The following is a 17382-nucleotide window of genomic DNA, read 5'->3' on the forward strand; positions in this document are numbered from 1 at the left end:
AACCAGGTATCTCATGGTAGGTTTACACTGCAGTTAAAAATGCATGGCTGTCTAATTGTGATGTAGACTTTTGGGCTTGGGATCCAGAGCTCGGACTCCAGTCTGAGCCCAAACATCTACACCACAATCAAACAGCCCCTTAGCCTGAGCCCTGTAATCCTGAGTCAGTTGACACGGTCCATTTGTGGGTGTTTAATTGCAGTGTAGACATACCCTCAGGCTGAGCACCAGAATTGATGGTCACTTTTAAAGATGTTTGAATTTAATTTCTCTGGGCCTCAGTTTCCCCATCTGGAAAACAGAGTAATACAGGCCTTTCACATATAAGCTGTGAGGATTAATTATGAGTTTAGACGGAGGGTGCTAACGAAGGACAAAGTGCTGTTGTTATAACTATGCTCTTCTTTTGTTTCATCACTCACAGTGTTTAAGGTTGTGTGCAGACTCAGCATACAGCACTGATTCAGTCGACATGCCTCTCTCTTGCCTACCAGGAAGGAATTCTGAAGAAAAGCCAGACGTGTGCATGTTAATAGGGAAAATCTGGAATCTCTTTGGAAATGAAGAGCGCAGCTGAAGAACCAGGATGCTGAAGAACCAGGATGCTGCCAGGGAGTTTATGATTATTAGTCCCCCTGCACCTAAGCATAATTTGTGTCCTAGAAACTCTTCCAACCCTCTTTCCACCCCCAAGTATGGGAAATCTGACATGGTGAGTGAGCTGCTCTTAGCCAATTGCTAATGCAAAGAGGGGGGAAATATAGATACTCCCAAACCCAGTGTAACTCCCTGGACTCTGTAATATTATTTCCAGATGGAGAAGGTTCTGCTGTATAATTCAGATGTGCGAATCAATTACATGAATACAGATGGAGGAAGGAGCTTCTTGCAAATAGGGGGGCTGAGGGATAAGAAGGGAGTGACGGGGGGTACTGAGACTTGGTGGAGGGGAAGGGCAGATGGCTCCAGGCTGGGAAGGAGGCTCCCCAGTGTTCATACCTGTTTTGGAGATGTTCCAGACCCACAAGGTCCCACTCCCTGCTCCCCAGCCTAATCCCGGACCCCAAAGCAGCCACTCTAACCCTTCTGGATCATGCTCTCGCCTACCCCAGACATGTATGAGTTTATGCAGAAGTGGAGCCACCCCACAGTGTTTCCCAGTTCTGCCACCCGTGCAGGAATAAACAGACCGGGGAAAAGTCTTTGACGGAAGAACAGGCAAACAGACATCAATTTACTTTAAGATCTTTACATATAATTTAAGTGAATGATCAACATTGTTCCCAGCCATCATTTCTAAGTGGAGGTTACCCACTGCCCCAGAAAAGAGTAGGACTTGGGCAGCAAACCCTTGGGGTGATTGTTGCAGGATAACAATTCTTGATAGGTTTGACCTAGATGGGAGGCACATTCAATTGGCAGAAGTGGCTTCATTTGGAGTTGGGGGAGGCTCAGCGTTTTTTAAACTAAGGCCACTTATTTAGGTGGCTAAATATGGAGCTTAACTCCAGGCACTCATTTTTGAAACCGCTGGCCTGTGAGTTTAGAGGACTGAAGCAGGTCTCAAAAGCCGAAAGGTGGGTGCAGATATTCCGACTGACTAAGTGACAAACTGGGGCTAATGCTAATATTAGGTGCTATAGGTGTGCCCACCTGTTTCTAATGGTCTCAGACTTTGAACGACACTCGCGTGTGCTGTCAACTGGAACAAAGCAAGTATTGATTAGTTTAGACCTAAAATAATAGTCTGTTCTTTCTCTCCCTGTCTCATGAGTAGTTTTGTTACGATGATCTACAAAAGAAAAATGAAATTGGCTCTGTGCCCTTGTTTGCTTCTTTATGATGTATGAAGTTGGCATAAGAGGCTCTTTTAAACAGTCTTATAAAAGCTTGTTTTTTACATTTGAAATTCACGTCCTGCTTCTCCTGTAAAACTCTGTGGACAACTAGAGCAGTGGTTCTCAACCTTCCCAGAGTACCGAACCCCTTGCAGGAGTCTGATTTGTCTTGTGTACCTTCACTTAAAAACTACGTGCTTACAATATCAGACATAAAAATACAAAAGTGTCCCAGCACACTATTACCGAAAAAATGCTTACGTTCTTATTTTTACCATATAATTATTAAATACATCGACTGGATATAAATCTTGTACTTACATTTCAGTGTATGGCATACAGAGCAGTATAAACAAGAAATTGGCTGTATGAAATCTTAGTTTGTACTGACTTCCCTAGTGCTTTTTATGTAGCCTGTTGTAAAACGAGGCAAGTATCTCGATGAGTGGATTATACCCCCTTGGTAGATCTCTAGTTCAGTGGCTCTCAAGCAGGGGTACATAGAGACCCAGTAGTTTTGTGACACCACAGATACCAAACTTGTGAAAACCGACAGAGAAAGGGAAGTGATTTTTATTCAGACTCTTTGGATTTTGTATATTTTTGTTAATACTTATTTAACCCCCAAACCCAATAAACAGCTGGATGAGAAGTTGTTTTGTTAAAGATTCAACACCCTTTCCCCAACAACAGAGAGCTTCTAATCCACATTTCGGGGTCACCCAAGGGAGGCCTCTTGAAGAAAAACAGAGTAAAACAGACATTTTACATATTCCTAAACCAAAAATCAAGCAGGAGTAACAAGCTTTCAGCTCTTCCTTACATACCAAAAAGAAACAAAAAATGGCACAAGCTCAATTTTGCCCTTTCTTCAAGTCATCTATAATAACTCCCTCTTTAAAAAGTTTACTAGCAATGTTACGTTCCTTACAACAACAAGATTATTTAAATACATTCCAAGAGAGAGTTTACTAGTTTTCATTGAAGGTTTATTTTTACCGAGCTGCTTTATGTGTGCAAAGCAATCTCCATTCATAGTATCACTGCTGTCTTACTTGCCAGAGCTAGCTGTTCTTAAAAGATTCAGCTTACCAACACTCAACTGCATTTCACCCGAAATGAACATAAATAATATGCATAATCCTCAAGATTTCACTCAACCAACAGATTCTAGTTAAGATACACCATGAAGATGGGGAAGAGTGCTAGCGACATTGATAAGAATCAGCCCCTCTCCTCTCAGAATCAAGGAATGGGGAGAGACATCAGAGAGTTGGGAATTTAAAAGCAGAAGTGTATGAAAATTAGAGGGGAGAAAAATACAGCATTCAGAACCGACAGCAGAAGATGGCCTTTAATCTGTAATATCCACAAAAACATGTGTCTTTACAAGCATCAAGATATGACTTATGTTCAGTCCTCCCTGCCACTTCACAACAAAGAAAAGAAAATCTCAGCCCTGGGCAGACTGTGCCCAATGTGCAACAGAAAGTAAAAAGAAGTACTTCTGTACATCCCCATAAACCACTCAGCCACCTGCCTTCATGAATCATCCCTTCAGCATCATTGCAGAACAATGATCAAACAACCCTAAAAAAAGCACACTCCGTAGCACTAACAGGAACTTGTCACTGAATTCCAGAAGTCTATGGTTATCAGAACTCAATCAAACAAATCATAAAAGTGAAGTGAGTACGTGCAGGATACGGAGACAACAGGAAAGCACAGAATGGCAGGATAAAAGCAGTCAAAGGTTTGTCTCTTAGGTTGTTTACCTTCAAGTCAAGGAAACACTGATCTCAGTTTGAGTATATGGCGGTTCCCACCCACCAAAGTGTTTTGCCAGTTACATCAGAAAAAGCCTCAGGTGCATCAATCTATAGTGACCTTTTCCCTACATAATTCCTCATGTGAGCTATTTCAAGAAGTTCAGCTGTTCTTGGAGTGAGGAAATACAACTACTCTAAGCCTTGTCTCAGAAATACCAAATCAATAGCTAAGACTCCTATATTCTACTGTTCTCTTTGAACCAAAGACACCAAGTCCCTGGACATTCAAGAAGAGTCTCTGTTGTACACCCCTGAGTGACATAAGTTATGCTGACACAGGCGGTAGTATAGACATCACCTGAAAGTAGGTGTGTATGTTTACTTTAAGACCCTTTACACTGCCTGAGATGAGTAAAGGGGCCTAAGTGTAAATGAGAATCAGGCCCATCATGTCTAAGGCCAGGTCTACCCTACAAACTTACATTGGTAGAACTATGTGGCAGAGGCGGATTAACTATGCCAATGGGAGAAGCTCTCCTGATGGCGAAGTTGTGTCTTCACTAAAGTATAGACCTGCCTTAAGTGTTCCACTGATTTCAGTCAAATGCAGATGGGGAGTAGGAGAACAGAGCAGCAGTAGCATGGTAGCAGTGAAAGGGTTAGAACAAAGGGCTCTATGCACTGGGTGTACAGCACATTTTGAAGCAGAGAAGGTTTCATAGACTCTAGGCATCACTTATTCAGTGGAATCTAGCCCGGTCAGATGTCTAGCACTTACACACTATAAGGATGGATGGTTGAATGAATGGAGGGGTGGAAAGTCAGTCACTCTATTCCCCCGCCCCTTTTTAAAAAAAAAACAACCAGAAGGTAACCCAATGTTTTAAATACATACAGAATGAGGATTTACTATGCCCAATACACTAGAAAGAGAATTTCAACAACAGACAGGTAGCTCTGACAAGGCCTTTATCCACAAGCCCAATGGAAGAGGGGAAGGGATGAACTTACTTGTGTAATGACGATTGGATTATTTGCCAAGACAGGATCCTTCAGTAAAATCTGAGCAAAGGTTTCTGTGCCCTCGCCACCCAAGCCGCCGGTGAACGCAGTCATGGCAGGCAAGACGGCGTCTGACAACTCAAGCCATTTCACCAAGCCTTCCATGAACTCCATCTTAAAGGCGCTGCATGACAACACAAGCAATACGAGTCAAACATTCATCATTTCCTCTTTCCTAAGTCACCTTCATTTTAGACTCCAGGTAGGAGTTGAAACGCTGATTAAAAGGCATTCAAGGCCCAGCCTTAGCCTTCAGCTTCTCTGCTTCAGTTTATTAAAGAAAGACGGTGAAAGCAAAGAAATTTTTTTTTGTAGGGGTATAAAAAATGCCTTGGGCTGTCAAGCGAAAGTTTTACGTTGCTGTTTAAAGGTGACAGGGTGGACTGTATCCTGTATGTTAGAGTGCAGGACTACAAGTTAGCACTGCTGCATTGCAATCCTGGCTCTTTCACGTCACCTAGGACAAGTCACTTAACCTGTCTGTGCCCCTCTCTGTTTTAGGAGATCGAAACACTTGGATTCTTCACAAAGGTGGTGCAAGACATAATGTAATGCATGTAAAGCAGTGGTTCTCAAAGCCGGTCTGACGCTTATTCAGGGAAAGCCCCCGGCAGTCCAGGCCGGTTTGTTTACCTGCCGCATCCACAGGTTCGGCCGATCGCGGCTCCCACTGGCTGCGGTTCGCCGCTCCAGGCCAATGGGAGCTACAGGAAGTGGCGTGGGCCGAGGGATGTGCTGGCTGCCCTTCTCGCAGCCCCCATTGGCCTGCAGCGGTGAACGGCGGCCAGTGGGAGCCGCAATCGGCCGAACCTGCGGATGCAGCCGGTAAACAAACCGGCTCAGCCCGCCAGGGGCTTTCCCTGAACAAGCAGCGGACCAGCTTTGAGAACCACTGATGTAAAGCACTTTAGAGATCTTTATTGGTTTTTCTTGGCCTTTCACTGGGCCTTACTTTCAACTTCTAAAGGTTTCTAGTTGTTCACAAAAATCAAACCACCAACGAAAAGTCAGCAGAGATATCTGCACATGATCAGCCTTTTGTGTAGGCAAGGAAGCAGTCTGGAGTAGGCCTGGGGCTTGGCATCAGCAGTGTTAAGAGACTCACTTTGCAGTGAAGCATAAGGAGGAAATTTTAGGTGTAAAGGAAAGTAAATATGGTCAAGAAAATAACCAAGAAAACCCCCTAATATCAGTCTTAGGCTGTATATCTCTCCTTATTGTTCCAATGCGCTATGGAAGCACAAACTCATACGAATAATACTGTTACATTTCAGAGGCTCTGACTGTGGGAATCACAGAGAAAATGGGTTGAAAACAGCTGAAAATGTAAGTCAAGACACGCATTGTCTAGGCATCAAACGTAGAGAAATGCTTATGACTTGTAAGCTCTGTATTGACGTTCTGGGATATGAGCTCCCCTTGGGTAGGTGTGTGTGGAGCTGCCGTGAATGGGGATGGGAGTTAGTGGCATGCTCACAGGGAATAGTAGTTAACCTCTGTCTCTGTACCAGCAGAATGCAATGCCTGCTGTCCTGACCCAGAATCGGAAGTCACAACTGAGGCAGCCTGATAGTCCAGGACAGGGGTGGCCAACCTGAGCCTGAGAAGGAGCCAGAATTTACCAATGTACATTGCCAAAGAGCCACAGTAATATGTCAGCAGCCCCCCATCACCTGCCCCCCCACGCCTCCTGCCCACCGGCAGCCCCACCGCACCTCTCTTTCCCTCCTGATCAGCTGTTTTATAGTGTGCAGGAGGCTTGGGGGTGGGAGAGAAGCGAGGGCGGGGATGGGGCGGGAAGGGGTGGAGTGGGGGCAGGGCCTGGGGCAGAGCCAGGGGTTGAGCAGTGAGCACCCCCCAGCACATTGGAAAGTTGGTGCCTGTAGCTCCAGCCCTGGAGTCGGTGCCTAGACAAGGAGCCACATATTAACTTATGAAGAGCCACACGTGGCTGCGGAGCCCCAGGTTGGCCACCCCTGGTCCAGGAGATTAAGGGAAGATTTGTTTCCATGGTCTATTTGCGGTTGTACAGTGTATTTGACACTGTAAGGAGAAAGGGCAACATTTTCAAAAGTGCCAACGTGACTTGTGCTATTTTCCAAAGAGATTTAAGAGCTTAAGTCTCATGAAATGCCTTACGGCTTGTCTCCATGGGAAAATAACTATAGTGCTGTAGTTATACAAGTATACTGCCCCATGCGCACATGCTTATAATAAAAGAGTGTCCACACTAGGAGTTACACCTATAATTATAGCAGTATAACCATAGTAGCATAGTTATGACAGTACATTTCCCAGTGCAGACAAGTCTTGAGATTTAAATGCCCAAGTCACTTTGGCACTTCCAACAATTCTACCCAAAATCTCTTTCATGGATGCCCAGCTGATGCACATTTTCTTCATTTTGAGACGATCTATAGGCATTTTGCAGGATCCGGGTAAACGCAACCTCTTTGAGCAGAAAAAATACAGGCCACTGTTAGCTTGGACATGACAAACTCCTGCAAGATTTCACTGGGGAAAGCTCACAAGAAAGCTTTTTTCTGTAAGATTTCAGAGATCATAGGCTTGGGCCTTTCCTGAATCAGGGATGTACCTTCAAAAACAAAGGCTCTGATCGTGTGTGGAACCTCAATTCCCATAAACTTCAGAACCTCAAAGGAGCTGGTCTATAACCTCTGATTTAACCAGCCTGCCCCTATGGCATGCTTAAGAGTCCTCTTCCTTGGCCTTTGGAAGGACAGCCTCATGCAGCTACTAGTGCCAGCTTGGCGCTCTTTTTCTATATAATCTAATCTATCCCACGCACATGATTGGCTTGTTATCAGACTCTGTCTCAGCTACTGCACAAAATCTGCTTTGGGCACCATCCTACCTTTGCTCCTTTTCAGGAAACAAGCAAGCCAGAGATATCCCACAGAGAGCTGCGTATGCAAACCTTCCTGGTTCGCCCAGCTGTTTACCCACAAGCTCGCATGGCTCCTTTGCATCCGTCTGTTCAGCCATCCGGAGTCGGCTCCAAGCCCACCTGCTCCACTTCCGTTCCTCGGCCATTCTCACCTTCAAAATAATGAAAAAAATGATGGTATTTGAAAGTACTGAGGAAAGTGACTGACAGATTTTCCTTTCCAGTGATTGCATTTCCTGGCTCTGTCTTTGATTGAGTCTGCCAAGGGCAGCCTTGTGTGTTTACCCAATGGTGCGATATTGTACAAAACACACTCAACCTGGCTTCAGGCTTCACCTTGTCTTCACCTTCAACAATTATCAAGTGTTTCCATAATACAGTTAATTATTTACACTTTACACAACAGATTAGGAATCCACTTCAAGCTGCAAAGGATCTGGGCTCATTGAATACTAATGAAGCATATGCCTCACACATGCAAACAACTAAATTAACATGTAGTAGAAAAGCCCTGCCACTTATCACAATGACTAATTTATTGCAGTCTGGGAATGTATACACCTCCCCCACTCCCCAAAACCAAATTACCCCTCTGTTCATTATGCTGGAAGTATTTTATTCAGGTAAGAAAGTTCAGCTCAGAAGCAGCCTCTGATTAAAAAGGGAAAATTTCTGTTTTCTAACTGACTTTCCTGTTGCAATTATTGGATTTTCTACATCCCATCCTGCTTCCTATACTCTGCTCAAGGCTCTCTCTTCACTGCTCCCTTTGCATCCTTTGTCCACTGCCAACTCAACTCAAGTCTGCTTGGCTCACCTCCCAGTACATGTTTCCTCAAAACAGGGCCGAAGTACTGCACGCTGGCCCTCTGCACAAGGATAAATTTCCTCCTATGTTCTCCTTGCTCCTCTTTCAAATCCCCCCGTCTATTACCTCCAATTCTCCCACCCACCTGTTCCACAATGCCTGTGTGTGTTGATTATACACCCCCTCCCCCATTGTGTGCTATGTATGTTAATCATAACATACCTATTTTTGCTTTTAAGGTCCAGTCCCGCACCCAGTTAAGTTGATGGGGGTTCTGCTACCAATTTCATCAGTGGTGACTTCAGGATCACAGTTTGTAAGATTTGTGATAGCAGGAACGTTTTTTTCTGTTTTGATATTTGCAACTTTGCTACCGTAATGCTTTAGGCACATCTATGCTGCTAGAGAAAGGAGGCTAATAATTTTGGCAATAACTAGAACAAAGGAAATCATAGAGTAGTGTAGATTTTCAAACATTTAGGGCATTTAACAATGGTAAAAAGGTGGGTTCAGATATGCTTTTAAACCGCCAAACAAGGCATTAGGGCCCTGATTTGGCAAGAAAGTTGTATTCTTGCCTGCGCTTAAATTCCTAGCTGGGTGCTACCTGCAGCTAGGTATGCCAGTCAAGGTGTGAAAAATGTTACCTCTAGGTGTGCATCACGTTGTGTGCGCTGGGCAAGGCATGAAGGGCCTGATTCGAAGCTCATTGGAGTCAGTGGAGAGACTCCCACTAACTTTACCAGGCTTTGGGTGAGGATCTAAGTCAGCCAGGGCAAGCGTCAAGGCAGACTGCTGTGACTAGTATTAATCAGACTAGGAATTTCAGAGGGGACGGACGTGCACAGACAGCATCCATGTGACAATTTCTCATACAGGAGTGCAGAATGGGACCAATCACCATGGGTGGGGTTGGGATGGAATTTCCCTCCAGGACAGTGACCTTGGGGGTCATTTGCTAGGACCATATCGGTACATCTCATCTAATCAATTCTCTGCCACTGCAGGGACCTCAGGTAACAGTGCACCTCGATCTATCCTATTCTCTGCCTGTGGCACACAAGAGCGTAGTCTTCTTGAGGGCTGTAGTACTTTGGTCTAATTCCAGATATTGGGTTTAGTGTGTGGGTGGCTGGGTGGTATTAGAGGCCTGTGATAGACTGGTCTGACTAGATGATCTGATGGTCCCTTCTGACCTTAAACTCTCTGTTTAAAAAGAATCATCCATCAGTCAGTATCCCAAGGCAGCCTGGGTTTGTCTGCAAAAGCGGAAGAGGGCTCTTCCCAATTCAGAATTGCCTTGACGTTATTTCAGAAATATGCAAATTCAGGTCCTACCCTATGGAACTGCTACTGTTTAAATGCCATGGAAATCCGTCACTCTCTTCAAGAGCTGGTGATCGCCATGACTCATGCCCCTGTCTTTCTGGAAACTGAGGCCCCTCCCATATGCATCTCCTGGTTCTGTGACTTGACCATGCAGGTCTGAGGTATCTCAGTGCATTTCCATGGAAACAACACAACACAGGAACCCAAAGTCCATGAACGAACAAAATAATAAAACTGTACTAATTCTCTGTACGGACTAAGAAGGGCAGGAGCTGACATGATTCCCAAGGGATTGAACGGTCTCCCCAGCTCCATTGCTGGCCTTGGGTGAGGTTCCATCTTGGGAAGGTGACGTTTGGGTCGGCACCGAGTCAGCACTTACTAGGTTAAGCTGTAACTCTGAAGAAGGGAACTAAACCTTCCCCACTCACTAACAGTTTGCTATGAAATCTCAAATGATAAAAGAGTCCCTATTTGTTTCACTGCCTCACGTCAGTATGCTGCTGATCTATCAGTTCAGGCAGCTTGTTGTCTCTATGACAGGCCATGTGTTCGGCCATGGTTTTCAAATGTGGACATGTGACTTGCAGATCTCCACCGCACTGACACCATTTAGCGTAAGGCTTAGCAACACCCGCACACTTCATATCATGTAGCTAATCACAAAGCTCTATTTTTGAGCAAACAAATCTATTTTAGAACATTAGCTAGAGTCTGATCCTCCTAAAGTGTCATCCTGACTCCAACTTATTGAATAAACTGTTCCCATGAAATCTCTCATATTTCAAGGGCCAGCAGTTTTTGCAAACCATAGCTTGGCATTTCTGTTATCATCCCTACAGACTTGCAGATGTGAGCATATTATTATAACAAACACATGACTGGAAAAATCCACTTGCTCCCAGCGAGAGTGAAGATTTCCTTGGCTGTCAAAGGGCCCAAACTAGCAACTTCTGGAGAATTTAATACAGACTTAATTTTCCTGAGCAGCTCTTAGGATACTATGATGCTGGGTATTACAGGAAACCCTAAGAATGACAGATTCCAGGGGAAGGAAATAGCATCCAAGTGTCTCTGAAGAGACAAAAAGTTCCTTCTCCCTGCCAGCCACTAGAAGGGTGTGGGGAGTCACATTTATAGGGTACTATCATCCATAGGCTGACACCAAAAATGGAGCAGCTGAGCAGGGTCTAGAGACAGCATCCTGGGAGAAATGCCATCTGCAGAAACTGGGATTGCACAGTAGGTGTTTTCACCTCTACATTTAATTCCAGAGATAATGTGTCTGCTAATTTTTTGACTGAATATACATTCCGGGGACATGAATGCTCCCATTCTGAACAAAGTTCAGTGTACTCCCTCAATTACTATAAGTCACTCTCCCCTCCTTCACATGGGGAGCCCCTGTTTGTCCAGGAAGTTTCTGTACATTGTTTTCAATCTATTTATGATCTACCTCATTTTTTACTCTAGTGTGGAGTACAGTCACCTGCATGATCTAATCTTTATTTCCTGCTAGTGTAACCAATACAACTAACTGTAGAAATGACACTACAATAGCTTCTTTGTATGTAACCTTATTCCATAAAACTCAACAAACAGATAATTAAAAAAAGGATTTGGGAGTTTCACACCAATGATGTTGAATTTGCTGAAAAGTTATTAAGATTCTAAGAAGCCCTATTCTCTGTGTTCTGCCATCCACAAATCAGAGCTTTGAGGTAATATTATGGGCAATAGTTTTCAAACTTGGGTCCCTACAGTTAGGGATCTAATGTATAGCAGGGGTCGGCAACCTTTCAGAAGTGGTGTGCCGAGTCTTCATTTATTCACTCTAATTTAAGGTTTTGCGTGCCAGTAATACATTTTAACGTTTTTAGAAGGTCTCTTTCTATAAATCTACAATATATAACTAAACTATTGTTGTATGTAAAGTAAATAAGGTTTTTAAAATGTTTAAGAAGCTTCATTTAAAATTAAATTAAAATGCAGAGCCCCTCGGACCGGTGGCCAGGACCCAGGCAGTGTGAGTGCCACTGAAAATCAGCTTGCGTGCCGCCTTCGGCATGAGTGCCATAGGTTGCCTTCCCCTGATGTACAGGTATCTAGAAACAGCTGGATTTTCTGAAGTGCAGTGTCAGGAATAACAACATCTGGTTTAGTCAAATTCAACATATTGGCCTACCTGATAAACAATCACATTCTGCTGCTATTAAAATCAGTAGGTAAAGCCCTGCAAATCTGTAGATATCCGTGAACCACGTTTGCAGATCATGGATCGGATGCGAATACAAGTTTTGTATCCACACAGGGCTCTATCAATAGGAACTGCAGGAGCTCAACACCTCTGAAAATCAGGCCACTTAGTTTGGTGCTAAATTTGAAAATTTTGGCCAGGGTATTTTGCCACTGACTCCAACGGGAGTAAATTGGTCCCATAGGCAGGCTCAGATCCTGAGGATTATCTTCGGCTTGTTTCACTGAAGTAGGTGCCCCTGTCTCAAGCAAGGTAATCCAGCAGTCCAAAGCATTTCCATAATCTGAGCTGTCACTTGAAAATTTTTTACCAGCAGCTTTTCACATAAAGTGCCCTTTGTTGTCTTGAAAGGTGCTGTATTTTATATAATGACTTCAGCAATCCTATTTAAAACGTAAAATAATAATCCTACATGAAAGCTCCACAGCTGTAAAACACTTGAGTGTTCCCTACCGGTGGAAAAGCAAACATAGGCATACTAGCTTCACATTCGCTCCTATACTAAAATATAGATGCTTGGAACTGCCAACCAGCAGAACGGGTTAAATCCTTGGAACCCACAAATGCACCTGAGCCATCTCATTGACTCAGTGGGGTTGCATTGGTTCAAAGGAAGACACAATTTAGCTTTTAGTTTCTGAGTCTTATTCCCCAAGAAAAAAAGAGCAGGAATGATTAGAAGGTAGGAAGCAGGGACCTGAGATGCTGGAAGGATGGACTGTCTTGCATCACACAACAATACCTGAGCAGCACTGAGGGGCTCTGTATTATCTCTCACAGTATTATTTGTGAAGAGCTGACAGCATACTCAGAGCTGTATAGATCATGGAGGAAACCCCCAATCAGTTTACAGTATAAGGCTCAAGGCCTGCAACTGGGTTGGCCTAGGCAGAGGCTCACTGAAATCAGTGTGGTCTATGTGGCAGCAAAGATCTGCCCACAGGGATCCGATTGCAAGATTAGGATATAACAGACATACACTAAACAATATTACAGACACACAGAGCACAAGGTGACCATATGATGGATTCAATGCAAAGCAGGGGAGCATATTTAACAGAATTACAACCAGACAATATATTCTTCTTCATGACCATTGAATAACACCTCCAGATTGCCTAGCATTGGGCTTGACTCTGCAAAACCTTATTCATGTAAGTAATCTTTAATCACATGGGCCCAGTCCAGGAAAGCACTTTAGCGTGTGTGTAAGTTTCCTAAATAGAAAGGGACTATTTAAGTACATTTGTAACTTTACGATGGTGTAAACTTCAATGGGATTGGGCACTTTCTTAAATTGGGGTGCTGTCCTGAAACGTGGCCATAAAAGAGCTCTGCTGGTGTCAATAGAATGAGGGAGATTTTATTTAGGTTTCCCTGATTTAGTCTTTAGGAGGAAAGGCACAATAAGATGTCTTTGATAAGAGAATAGTTATGCTTTTTTCAATGATAAAACAAAAGGACTGCTGTCAATTTCTATCGCTCGGCTATTACCGGATGTGGAGAAATGCAAAGACTGACACACCGTATGAGACCAACAGACCATTTAGTCCACTATCCTCTTTCCAGCAGTTTCAGATGCTTCAGAGGAAAGTGAAAAAAACTCAGAAATGGGCAATTATAGAATAAACTGCCATTAAGGGAAATGTCTTTGTAATCTCAGGCAGTTAGTGATTGGCTTATCCCTTCAAGCATGCGGGTTGTATCCCATATATTTTTAAATCTTATCTAATGTAACAGTGGATGCTCTTACTATTCACACAAATGCCCTCTTATTCCTGTAAATGCAGATTGGGCAAATGAATTAAAGAAACTTCAAATGGGTATTTTGGAAATTCTAATTTATACAGCTTTTAGAATAGCAGTCACAAGAGTTATTTCAGATGCTGACAGAAAAATGCAATGCAACATTAAAAACATCTTATCCAGAGGAAGACTATAATTTGCTATACCACCACCTAACTCTTATCTTTCATCAGTAGATCTCAAAGTTCCTCACAACCTTTTTAATGTATTTGTTATCCTCACAACATCTCTATGTGGCAGGATAGTGTCACGATTCTCATTTGTAAACTGAGGTACAGCCAGGCTAAGTGATTTGCCCAAGGTCACACAAGAGGCCTGTGGCAGAACAGGGAATTGAACCTGGATCTCTCAAGTAAGTGCTCTAACCACTAGACCATCCTTCCTCTCTAAAAGCTGGTTAAGGCCATAATCTCGAAAACATTTATAACATAAGCAACTTTACGCACATGAGTTCTCATTAACTTCCACTGGACTACTCATATGAGTAAAGTCACACACACATTTAAGTGCTTGCAGAATCTAGGTCCACCTATGCACAAGCGCACAACAAACATATTTACTTTTCAGAATGGATTATACATTGACATAAAACATACAAATATAAAGTAGAATTCCTCTGCAGAGCTGTATACTTAATGTAAACCACAGACTACTGGAAGCAGGACAGTGCCTGGAAAATCTCAGCTTTCTTTAAAAAAAAAAAAAAAAAAGTTTTTGCTAGCACTTGTGGTTGCGGAGAAAAGCTTTAAAACACAAAGCATCCTAAAGACCTGACAGTGATTACACCCCTCCACTGCCTTCCCCAGCAAGTCACCTTGAAGGCTCTGTAAAACTCAGCTCCTGCAGTCTCTGTTTGCATCTCACTGTACTCCCCCTTCATTCTGCCCATACCTAAGAAGCCCTAAAGCTTCAAAAAACCAAGAAGCAAATAAAAATAATCCAAAGTATATTTTATTTAAAAACTCACAATTTTAAAGACAAACTCATGATTTTTGCAGCCTTACTCAGAAAATCTGACCATTTGGGGTTGACAGTAATGGCATTATTTTATTGGGACCTCATGCAAAACTCACTCATCTCATTGGTCTTTAGATCAGGCCTTTTTTTTCCATTTGGGGTGCACAAAGGGCAAAAGGCCAATGAACACTTACATCTAATTTAAACCCTCAAAATAGGGATCAAGTGGGATTTACATGGTGCATAGACCTTTCGTAGATTTTAAGGCCAGAATGGACCATTACGATAATCTAGTCTGACCATGTGTATAGCTCAGGCCAGAGTACTTCACCCATTGAATGCTGTATCAAGCCTACAACTGACTGTTCAAGCTAGATCAAGTTTTTAGAAAGATGGCTAATTTTTATTTAAAAATGTCAATGATGGAAAATCTACTACATTTAATTGTTCCACTGATTAATTACCCTCTCTGTTAAAGATGTATGCCTTATTCCAAGTCTGAATTTGTCTATCTTCAGCTTTGTGCTGGTCCCCTGCACAGGAGTGAATTTCACTTTCAGAGATCAACCAGAGACATTTAAGATGATAAGGGACCCATATATGATCTTAAACTGGATATAATTTAATCTATAAATATGTGATAGTGTTTATTATAGTATCAGAGGGATAGCCATGTTAGTCTGTATCCACAAAAACAACAAGGAGTCCGGTGGCACCTTAAAGACTATCAGATTTATTTGGGCATAAGCTTTCATGGGTAAAAACCCACTTCTTCAGATTCAAGTAATAGTAATGGGTTTTCTACCCATGAAAGCTTATGCCCAAGTGAATCTGCTAGTCTTTAAGGTGTCACCGGACTCCTCATTGTTTTTGTTTATTATAGTGTTTCCTGTGTAGTTCTGTGAGAGTTTTTTATTTGAGTAAAATAAGTGTAAATATTGTTTTAGATAAGATGTTAGAAAATATTTAAAAACAAAACACACAGAACTTCCCTGGGGAGGAAATTGACATGAAGGAAACTTATTGAGGGGAGGGAGGGAAAAAGGAGTAGATGCCTGCTACAGGAGGCCAGGGAGGGCAGAACTAACAGAAAGGGAGAGGTTAGGAATGAGGCAAGGGCAGAGTGCAGGGAGAGTAGAGATGAGAGCAGAGACCAAGGCTCTGCACAGTCCTGCTCTAAGGTGTCTTGAAGGGAAGGTAGCAGGGAGCCAGCCAGAGTGATAGGCAGCGGCCATGATTCAGTAAGATTCTAGGAGAGAAAGCACTTCTTATTAAACCACGAAGATGGTTAAATGTGGAGCCGTACTGTGGGACACAGTAAAGAGATGGTGGATGGGTTACCTAGGGAGGTAGTGGAATCGCCTTCCTTAGAGGTTTTTAAGGTCAGGCTTGACAAAGCCCTGGCTGGGATGATTTAGTTGGGTTTGGTCCTGCTTTGAGCAGGGGGTTGGACTAGATACCTCCTGAGGTCCCTTCCAACCCTGAGAGTCTATGATTCTATGATCTCTGAGTGGGTACAGATATCAGCCCCGGGGGAATGCATCAGTGCAAATACAATTATTACCACTAGAATCCTAAACACTCAGATGGACAAGACTGCTTAAACACAGGCTTAGATCCAGAAACCGTATCCACCCAGGGTGCAGGAAGGCTCTTGTGTGCATGTGACCTGTCATCACCCACTGAACAGGTGCAAGGCTGGGGGCGATGTGGAGTGAGGTTCCCATTTCCTCCATCCCCCCTTTCCAAAAACTTTACACTCACGCTGATTTCCCCGTCCAGGCGCCCGCAGCTCCGCTCCCCTGTAGCCCCCGAGGGTAACTAGCAGGGGGCAGCAGAGTGCGCGGCTCCCCACAGGGCTCAGACTCGGGGGGGGCTCCAGCATCCCCTCTCCCCTAGGGGGTGAATCTGGGGCGCGGGGGGGGCAGCCAAGCCCTGTCTGAACCTGAGCCCCAAGGGGGGGGGGCGGGGAGCCACCTCTGGATCTAGGCGGGAGTGCAACGGCCCGCTCTGATCCGCTCCCCCGGGGAGGGGAGCCCCAGGCTGGGACCCCACTGAGGGGGGCTCCCCCTGGACCCCGGGCTGGGGGAACCCGCCCCCCCCAACGCATGTCCAGGTCCGAGCCAGGCAGAAAACAACCCGCCCCTTGTCCTACCGTGCGTCTCCGCCCGCACACCGCCAGGGAAGGCACCGTGCTCAGCTGCCGTCGCCTCCCCGCTCTCCCGTCTCCTCAGGCCGGCTCGGTGCTCAATCCCAGCCCGAGGCTCAGGGACGCCGAGAGGGCCCGGTTTACGCAGATCGCGTAGGGGGAGCTATTGCCAAACGGTGAATGCGGCGGCTGCCTGACGTAGCCAGCGCGGGGGAGCGGAAGGGCTACGCAAAGTGCGTAGCGGGAGAGGGGCGCTCCGGCTGGACTCTGAGCGCCAGCTCGGCCGTGTGGCTGGGGCCTTGTCAGGAGGGAGCTTTGCTCCAGGCAGCGCCGGGCCCATTAAACACCATCGTAGTAGCGTGAGATCACAACACAACTCTCCGTAGCCTAGAACTGGGGGAGGGGGCTCCTAGCCTGACCCTCAGTTTCAGGTACACGTGGAGCCAGAAACCTCTGTGCCGCCCCCACCGCCAACTAAGATGGGCCAGGATCCTCCCTG

The 17382-nt window shown here is 44.6% G+C and overlaps 1 protein-coding gene across 4 annotated transcripts in view; it reads right to left on the reverse strand.

The window, feature by feature from the left end:
• TMCO4 (transmembrane and coiled-coil domains 4) overlaps positions 1 to 17211 on the reverse strand; it is an 85065-nt gene extending 67854 nt beyond the window's left edge. Inside the window, exons 1-4 of one of the 4 annotated variants that reach the window (XM_039508820.1) lie at positions 16890 to 17209; positions 7545 to 7729; positions 4619 to 4793; positions 423 to 503 (exon numbers count right to left, since the gene is read on the reverse strand). In XM_039508820.1, coding sequence (XP_039364754.1) covers positions 423 to 503; positions 4619 to 4793; positions 7545 to 7723 — 435 coding nt within the window. In that variant the 5' untranslated portion in view covers positions 7724 to 7729; positions 16890 to 17209. Of the gene's footprint in view, positions 1 to 422; positions 504 to 4618; positions 4794 to 7544; positions 7730 to 8607; positions 8833 to 16889 lie in introns of those variants that run through there. The other 3 variants (XM_039508821.1, XM_039508823.1, XM_039508822.1) reach the window with 3 other exon arrangements.
• Positions 17212 to 17382: the final 171 nt, after the last annotated feature.

The sequence above is a fragment of the Mauremys reevesii genome, linkage group 21 (genome assembly GCF_016161935.1).
Source record: "Mauremys reevesii isolate NIE-2019 linkage group 21, ASM1616193v1, whole genome shotgun sequence".
In the NCBI taxonomy this organism is placed as follows: domain Eukaryota; kingdom Metazoa; phylum Chordata; order Testudines; family Geoemydidae; genus Mauremys; species Mauremys reevesii.